This window comes from Oncorhynchus masou, unplaced genomic scaffold, assembly GCF_036934945.1.
Source record: "Oncorhynchus masou masou isolate Uvic2021 unplaced genomic scaffold, UVic_Omas_1.1 unplaced_scaffold_1448, whole genome shotgun sequence".
NCBI lineage: Eukaryota > Metazoa > Chordata > Actinopteri > Salmoniformes > Salmonidae > Oncorhynchus > Oncorhynchus masou.
Window position 1 is genome coordinate 134,494 of NW_027004454.1, and position 9,521 is coordinate 144,014.

The following is a 9,521-nucleotide window of genomic DNA, read 5'->3' on the forward strand; positions in this document are numbered from 1 at the left end:
AGAATAATACAGTTGTTTTATATGAACACAGAATAATATAGTTTATATGAACACAGACTAATACAGTTGTTTTATATGAACACAGACAGAATAATACAGTTGTTTTATATGAACACAGAATAATACAGTTTTATATGAACACAGACTAATACAGTTGTTTTATATGAACACAGACAGAATAATACAGTTGTTTTATATGAACACAGACAGAATAATACAGTTGTTTTATATGAACACAGAATAATACAGTTTTATATGAACACAGACAGAATAATACAGTTTTATATGAACACAGACAGAATAATACAGTTGTTTTATATGAACACAGACAGAATAATACAGTTGTTTTATATGAACACAGACAGAATAATACAGTTTTATATGAACACAGACAGAATAATACAGTTTTATATGAAAACAGACTGAATAATGCAGTTGTTTTATTTGAACACAGACAGAATAATACAGTTGTTTTATATGAACACAGAATAATACAGTTGTTTTATATGAACACAGAATAATACAGTTTTATATGAACACAGACAGAATAATACAGTTGTTTTATATGAACACAGACAGAATAATACAGTTGTTTTATATGAACACAGAATAATACGGTTGTTTTATATGAACACAGACAGAATAATACAGTTGTTTTATATGAACACAGAATAATACAGTTGTTTTATATGAACACAGAATAATACAGTTGTTTTATATGAACACAGACAGAATAATACAGTTTTATATGAACACAGAATAATACAGTTGTTTTATATGAACACAGAATAATACAGTTGTTTTATATGAACACAGACAGAATAATACGGTTGTTTTATATGAACACAGACAGAATAATACAGTTGTTTTATATGAACACAGACAGAATAATACAGTTGTTTTATATGAACACAGACAGAATAATAACGTTAGCCAATAGATGGAACCACTGCATCACTCATGTGATGTGTTTTCAGTAAGTCGAGAGTCATGGTTCTCCTCACAGTACGGTGACCCCTGACTTAACCCCGGTCAGATCCATGACCTCTAACCTCCATCTGTCAGATCCATGACCCCTGACCTGTAACCCCCATCTGTCAGATCCATGACCCCTGACCTTTAACCCCCATCTGTCAAATCCATGACCCCTGACCTTTAACCCAGTCTGTCTGATCTATAACCCCTGTATGTCTGTCAGATCCATAACCCCTGACCTTTAACCCCTGTATGTCCGTCTGTCTGATCTATAACCTCTGACCTCTAACCCAGTCTGTCTGATCTATAACCCCTGACCTTTAACTCCTGTATGTCTGTCTGAACTATAACCTCTGACCCCTAACCCGTCTGTATGTCGGTCTGTCTGATCTATAACCCCTGACCTTTAACCCCTGTATGTCTGTCTGTTTGATCTATAACCTCTGACCTCTAACCCGTCTGTCTGTTGGTCTGTCTGTCTGATCTATAACCCCTGACCTTTAACCCCTGTCTGTCTGATCTATAACCTCTGACCTCTAACCCGTCTGTCTGTCTGTCTGTCTGATCTATAACCTCTGACCTCTAACCCGTCTGTCTGTCTGTTAGATCTATAGCCGCTATGAGGGGAAGGACACCTCTCCTCACCGGAGGAACCTGGTGATAGCAGGAGGAGTCACTCTGTCTGATCTATAACCTCTGACCTCTAACCCGTCTGTCTGTCTGTTAGATCTATAACCGCTATGAGGGGAAGGACACCTCTCCTCACCGGAGGAACCTGGTGATAGCAGGAGGAGTCACTCTGTCTGATCTATAACCTCTGACCTCTAACCCGTCTGTCTGTCTGTTAGATCTATAACCGCTATGAGGGGAAGGACACCTCTCCTCACCGGAGGAACCTGGTGGTAGCAGGAGGAGTCACTCTGTCTGATCTATAACCTCTGACCTCTAACCCGTCTGTCTGTCTGTTAGATCTATAACCGCTATGAGGGGAAGGACACCTCTCCTCACCGGAGGAACCTGGTGATAGCAGGAGGAGTCACTCTGTCTGATCTTTAACCTCTGACCTCTAACCCGTCTGTCTGTTAGATCTATAACCTCTGACCTCTAACCCGTCTGTCTGTCTGTTAGATCTATAACCGCTATGAGGGGAAGGACACCTCTCCTCACCGGAGGAACCTGGTGGTAGCAGGAGGAGTCACTCTGTCTGATCTATAACCTCTGACCTCTAACCCGTCTGTCTGTTAGATCTATAACCGCTATGAGGGGAAGGACACCTCTCCTCACCGGAGGAACCTGGTGATAGCAGGAGGAGTCACTCTGTCTGATCTATAACCTCTGACCTCTAACCCGTCTGTCTGTCTGTTAGATCTATAACCTCTGACCTCTAACCCGTCTGTCTGTCTGTTAGATCTATAACCGCTATGAGGGGAAGGACACCTCTCCTCACCGGAGGAACCTGGTGATAGCAGGAGGAGTCACTCTGTCTGTCATCATGTCTCCTGTGGTGGCAGCCGTCTCTGTTGGTCAGTATACTGTAGTCTGTCTGTCATCATGTCCCCTGTGGTCAGTGTACTGTCTGTCATCATGTCCCCTGTGGTCAGTGTACTGTAGTCTGTCTGTCATCATGTCCCCTGTGGTCAGTGTACTGTAGTCTGTCTGTCATCATGTCCCCTGTGGTCAGTGTACTGTACTCTGTCTGTCATCATGGCCCCTGTGGTCAGTGTACTGTACTCTGTCTGTCATCATGTCCCCTGTGGTCAGTGTACTGTAGTCTGTCATCATGTCCCCTGTGGTCAGTATACTGTAGTCTGTCATCATGTCCCATGTGGTCAGTGTACTGTACTCTGTCTGTCATCATGTCCCCTGTGGTCAGTGTACTGTACTCTGTCTGTCATCATGTCCCCTGTGGTCAGTGTACTGTAGTCTGTCTGTCATCATGTCCCATGTGGTCAGTGTACTGTACTCTGTCTGTCATCATGTCCCCTGTGGTCAGTGTACTGTACTCTGTCTGTCATCATGTCCCCTGTGGTCAGTGTACTGTACTCTGTCTGTCATCATGTCCCCTGTGGTCAGTGTACTGTACTCTGTCTGTCATCATGTCCCCTGTGGTCAGTGTACTGTAGTCTGTCTGTCATCATGTCCCCTGTGGTCAGTGTACTGTAGTCTGTCTGTCATCATGTCCCCTGTGGTCAGTGTACTGTAGTCTGTCTGTCATCATGTCCCCTGTGGTCAGTGTACTGTCTGTCATCATGTCCCCTGTGGTCAGTGTACTGTCTGTCATCATGTCCCCTGTGGTCAGTGTACTGTAGTCTGTCTGTCATCATGTCCCCTGTGGTCAGTGTACTGTACTCTGTCTGTCATCATGTCCCCTGTGGTCAGTGTACTGTAGTCTGTCTGTCATCATGTCCCCTGTGGTCAGTGTACTGTAGTCTGTCTGTCATCATGTCCCCTGTGGTCAGTGTACTGTAGTCTGTCTGTCATCATGTCCCCTGTGGTCAGTGTACTGTAGTCTGTCTGTCATCATGTCCCCTGTGGTCAGTGTACTGTCTGTCATCATGTCCCCTGTGGTCAGTGTACTGTCTGTCATCATGTCCCCTGTGGTCAGTGTACTGTCTGTCATCATGTCCCCTGTGGTCAGTGTACTGTCTGTCATCATGTCCCCCGTGGTCAGTGTACTGTAATCTGTCTGTCATCATGTCCCCTGTGGTCAGTGTACTGTCTGTCATCATGTCCCCTGTGGTCAGTGTACTGTCTGTCATCATGTCCCCTGTTGGTCAGTGTACTGTCTGTCATCATGTCCCCCGTGGTCAGTGTACTGTCTGTCATCATGTTCCCCGTGGTCAGTGTACTGTACTCTGTCTGTCATCATGTCCCCTGTGGTCAGTGTACTGTCTGTCATCATGTCCCCCGTGGTCAGTGTACTGTCTGTCATCATGTCCCCTGTGGTCAGTGTACTGTACTGTCTGTCATCATGTCCCCTGTGGTCAGTGTACTGTCTGTCATCATGTCCCCTGTTGGTCAGTGTACTGTCTGTCATCATGTCCCCCGTGGTCAGTGTACTGTACTCTGTCTGTCATCATGTCCCCTGTGGTCAGTGTACTGTCTGTCATCATGTCCCCTGTGGTCAGTATACTGTAGTCTGTCTGTCATCATGTCCCCTGTGGTCAGTGTACTGTACTCTGTCTGTCATCATGTCCCCTGTGGTCAGTGTACTGTACTGTCATCATGTCCCCTGTGGTCAGTATACTGTAGTCTGTCTGTCATCATGTCCCCTGTGGTCAGTGTACTGTACTCTGTCTGTCATCATGTCCCCTGTGGTCAGTGTACTGTAGTCTGTCTGTCATCATGTCCCCTGTGGTCAGTATACTGTAGTCTGTCTGTCATCATGTCCCCCGTGGTCAGTGTACTGTAGTCTGTCTGTCATCATGTCCCCTGTGGTCAGTGTACTGTAGTCTGTCATCATGTCCCCCGTGGTCAGTATACTGTAGTCTGTCTGTCATCATGTCCCCTGTGGTCAGTGTACTGTAGTCTGTCTGTCATCATGTCCCCTGTGGTCAGTGTACTGTCTGTCATCATGTCCCCTGTGGTCAGTGTACTGTACTCTGTCTGTCATCATGTCCCCTGTGGTCAGTGTACTGTAGTCTGTCTGTCATCATGTCCCCTGTTGTCAGTGTACTGTACTCTGTCTGTCATCATGTCCCCTGTGGTCAGTGTACTGTACTCTGTCTGTCATCATGTCCCCTGTGGTCAGTGTACTGTACTCTGTCTGTCATCATGTCCCCTGTGGTCAGTATACTGTAGTCTGTCTGTCATCATGTCCCCTGTGGTCAGTGTACTGTACTCTGTCTGTCATCATGTCCCCTGTGGTCAGTGTACTGTACTGTCATCATGTCCCCTGTGGTCAGTATACTGTAGTCTGTCTGTCATCATGTCCCCTGTGGTCAGTATACTGTAGTCTGTCTGTCATCATGTCCCCTGTGGTCAGTGTACTGTACTCTGTCTGTCATCATGTCCCCTGTGGTCAGTGTACTGTACTCTGTCTGTCATCATGTCCCCTGTGGTCAGTGTACTGTAGTCTGTCTGTCATCATGTCCCCTGTGGTCAGTATACTGTAGTCTGTCTGTCATCATGTCCCCCGTGGTCAGTGTACTGTAGTCTGTCTGTCATCATGTCCCCTGTGGTCAGTGTACTGTAGTCTGTCATCATGTCCCCCGTGGTCAGTGTACTGTACTCTGTCCGGTAGACACAGGGGTCTCTGGTTGATTACATGAGCTGGTTGTCTGGTGTCCCTCCCCAGGGTGTGAGGTGGTTAACTGTCCCTCTGTCTGTGTGTCCAGGCATCGGCGTGCCCATCATGCTGGCGTACGTGTACGGTGTGGTGCCCATCTCTCTGTGTCGCAGCGGGGGCTGTGGGGTCTCCACTGGCAACGGCAAAGGAGTCCGCATCGAGTTTGATGACGAGAACCAGATGACCGCAGGGAGCGGAGCGCAAGCTACTGGTACGTCTCTCTCTCACACACACACACACACACACACACACACACACACACTGTGAGTAACCTGGTGTTTAGTCTGAATGAGTTGTGTTAACTGACTCGTTGTGACTGGACTCTGATGACTTCTGACCCTCCTAGAGAAGGAGAATGTTAGAGGTGAGGTTTGACTACAGACCTTCTAGAAAAGACAAGGCCGTAGAGAACCAACAAGAGAAAGACCTTGTTACAGACCTTCTAGAAAAGACGAGGCCGTAGAGAACCAACAAGAGAAAGACCTTGTTACAGACCTTCTAGAAAAGACGAGGCCGTAGAGAACCAACAAGAGAAAGACCTTGTTTACAGACCTTCTAGAAAAGACGAGGCCGTAGAGAACCAACAAGAGAAAGACCTTGTTACAGACCTTCTAGAAAAGACGAGGCCGTAGAGAACCAACAAGAGAAAGACCTTGTTACAGACCTTCTAGAAAAGACGAGGCCGTAGAGAACCAACGAGAGAAAGACCTTGTTTACAGACCTTCTAGAAAAGACGAGGCCGTAGAGAACCAACGAGAGAAAGACCTTGTTTACAGACCTTCTAGAAAAGACGAGGCCGTAGAGAACCAACGAGAGAAAGACCTTGTTACAGACCTTCTAGAAAAGACGAGGCCGTAGAGAACCAACGAGAGAAAGACCTTGTTTACAGACCTTCTAGAAAAGACAAGGCCGTAGAGAACCAACGAGAGAAAGACCTTGTTACAGACCTTCTAGAAAAGACGAGGCCGTAGAGAACCAACAAGAGAAACACCTTGTTTACAGACCTTCTAGAAAAGACGAGGCCGTAGAGAACCAACAAGAGAAAGACCTTGTTTACAGACCTTCTAGAAAAGACGAGGCCGTAGAGAACCAACGAGAGAAAGACCTTGTTTACAGACCTTCTAGAAAAGACGAGGCCGTAGAGAACCAACGAGAGAAAGACCTTGTTACAGACCTTCTAGAAAAGACGAGGCCGTAGAGAACCAACAAGAGAAAGACCTTGTTTACAGAGCTTCTAGAAAAGACGAAGCCGTAGAGAACCAACAAGAGAAAGACCTTGTTTACAGACCTTCTAGAAAAGACGAGGCCGTAGAGAACCAACGAGAGAAAGACCTTGTTTACAGACCTTCTAGAAAAGACGAGGCCGTAGAGAACCAACGAGAGAAAGACCTTGTTACAGACCTTCTAGAAAAGACGAGGCCGTAGAGAACCAACAAGAGAAAGACCTTGTTTACAGAGCTTCTAGAAAAGACGAGGCCGTAGAGAACCAACAAGAGAAAGACCTTGTTTACAGACCTTCTAGAAAAGATGAGGCCGTAGAGAACCAACGAGAGAAAAACCTTGTTTACAAACCTTCTAGAAAAGACGAGGCCGTAGAGAACCAACGAGAGAAAGACCTTGTTTACAGACCTTCTAGAAAAGACGAGGCCGTAGAGAACCAACAAGAGAAAGACCTTGTTTACAGACCTTCTAGAAAAGACGAGGCCGTAGAGAACCAACGAGAGAAAGACCTTGTTACAGACCTTCTAGAAAAGACGAGGCCGTAGAGAACCAACAAGAGAAAGACCTTGTTACAGACCTTCTAGAAAAGACGAGGCCGTAGAGAACCAACAAGAGAAAGACCTTGTTACAGACCTTCTAGAAAAGACGAGGCCGTAGAGAACCAACAAGAGAAAGACCTTGTTTACAGACCTAGAAAAGACGAGGCCGTAGAAAACCAACAAGAGAAAGACCTTAGTCTTTTAGTTTATAGAGTGGCTCTGATGAACTCCTGCTCTCTCCCCTGTCTCCTCAGACACGACCTCTGTGGCGGACACCAGGAACAACCCCAGCATCGGAGAAGGTAGCGTGGGGGGCATGACGGGCAGTCTGAGTGCCAGCGGGAGCCACGTGGACCGGATGGGCCATGAGAGACAACCTGAGTGAGAACGCCTCCACTATGGCCCTGGCTGGGGCCAGCATCACCGGATCTCTGTCTGGCAGCGCCATGGTCAACTTCCTGAACAGGTCAGTGCTTTTTGATTGGATTGAACCTTCATTCAACCAGGTTGGTCTCGTTGAGATGAAAACAGATGTTCTTTTCAAGAGACAAACGGTCACATGACATCAACCAGACAGACATCAACACAACACTCTGCCAGTAACCAAGATGTCCACCACATGAGCCAGAAAAACTAGACAAAATAGTCACATCCACCTGATTGGTGTTGTTTTACAGGGTCAGTCCCAGTAGTGTGATAGGTGTTGTTGTACAGGGTCAGTCCCAGTAGTGTGATAGGTGTTGTTGTACAGGGTCAGTCCCAGTAGTGTGATAGGTGTTGTTGTACAGGGTCAGTCCCAGTAGTGTGATAGGTGTTGTTTTACAGGGTCAATCCCAGTAGTGTGATAGGTGTTGTTTTACAGGGTCAGTCCCAGTAGTGTGATAGGTGTTGTTTTACAGGGTCAGTAGTATGATAGGTGTTGTTTTACAGGGTCAGTCATAGTAGTATGATAGGTGTTGTTGTACAGGGTCAGTCATAGTAGTGTGATAGGTGTTGTTTTACAGGGTCAGTCCCAGTAGTGTGATAGGTGTTGTTTTACAGGGTCAGTCATAGTAGTATGATAGGTGTTGTTTTACAGGGTCAGTCATAGTAGTATGATAGGTGTTGTTGTACAGGGTCAGTCATAGTAGTATGATAGGTGTTGTTTTACAGGGTCAGTCATAGTAGTATGATAGGTGTTGTTTTGCAGGGTCAGTCATAGTAGTATGATAGGTGTTGTTTTACAGGGTCAGTCATAGTAGTATGATAGGTGTTGTTTTACAGGGTCAGTCATAGTAGTATGAAAGGTGTTGTTTTACAGGGTCAGTCATAGTAGTGTGATAGGTGTTGTTTTACAGGGTCAGTCATAGTAGTATGATAGGTGTGGTTGTACAGGGTCAGTCATAGTAGTGTGATAGGTGTTGTTTTACAGGGTCAGTCATAGTAGTATGAAAGGTGTTGTTTTACAGGGTCAGTCATAGTAGTATGATAGGTGTTGTTTTACAGGGTCAGTCCCAGTAGTATGATAGGTGTGGTTGTACAGGGTCAGTCATAGTAGTGTGATAGGTGTTGTTTTACAGGGTCAGTCATAGTAGTATGAAAGGTGTTGTTTTACAGGGTCAGTCATAGTAGTATGATAGGTGTTGTTGTACAGGGTCAGTCCCAGTAGTGTTAGGTGTTGTTGTACAGGGTCAGTCATAGTAGTGTGATAGGTGTTGTTTTACAGGGTCAGTCCAAGTAGTGTGATAGGTGTTGTTGTACAGGGTCAGTCATAGTAGTGTGATAGGTGTTGTTTTACAGGGTCAGTCATAGTAGTGTGATAGGTGTTGTTGTACAGGGTCAGTCATAGTAGTGTGATAGGTGTTGTTTTACAGGGTCAGTCATAGTAGTGTGATTGGCGTTGTTTTACATGGTCAGTCCCAGTAGTGTGATAGGTGTTGTTTTACAGGGTCAGTCCCAGTAGTATGATAGGTGTTGTTTTACAGGGTCAGTCCCAGTAGTATGATAGGTGTTGTTGTACAGGGTCAGTCATAGTAGTATGATAGGTGTTGTTGTACAGGGTCAGTCATAGTAGTGTGATAGGTGTTGTTTTACAGGGTCAGTCATAGTAGTGTGATAGGTGTTGTTGTACAGGGTCAGTCATAGTAGTGTGATAGGTGTCGTTTTACAGGGTCAGTCATAGTAGTGTGATAGGTGTTGTTTTACAGGGTCAGTCATAGTAGTGTGATAGGTGTTGTTTTTACAGGGTCAGTCATAGTAGTGTGATAGGTGTTGTTGTACAGGGTCAGTCATAGTAGTGTGATAGGTGTTGTTTTACAGGGTCAGTCATAGTAGTGTGATTGGTTTTGTTTTACAGGGTCAGTCCCAGTAGTATGATAGGTGTTGTTTTACAGGGTCAGTCATAGTAGTATGATAGGTGTTGTTGTACAGGGTCAGTCCCAGTAGTGTGATAGGTGTTGTTGTACAGGGTCAGTCATAGTAGTGTGATTGGTTTTGTTTTACAGGGTCAGTCCCAGTAG

The 9,521-nt window shown here is 45.6% G+C and overlaps 1 protein-coding gene across 1 annotated transcript in view; it reads left to right on the forward strand.

The window, feature by feature from the left end:
- Positions 1–7,976, forward strand: part of LOC135530879 (E3 ubiquitin-protein ligase RNF19A-like) — a 57,549-nt gene extending 49,573 nt beyond the window's left edge. The window contains 4 exon segments of the mRNA XM_064959050.1: positions 2,384–2,498; positions 5,313–5,474; positions 7,278–7,386; positions 7,388–7,976. Coding sequence (XP_064815122.1) covers positions 2,384–2,498; positions 5,313–5,474; positions 7,278–7,386; positions 7,388–7,586 — 585 coding nt within the window. The 3' untranslated portion in view covers positions 7,587–7,976.
- The last annotated feature ends 1,545 nt before the right edge of the window (positions 7,977–9,521 follow it).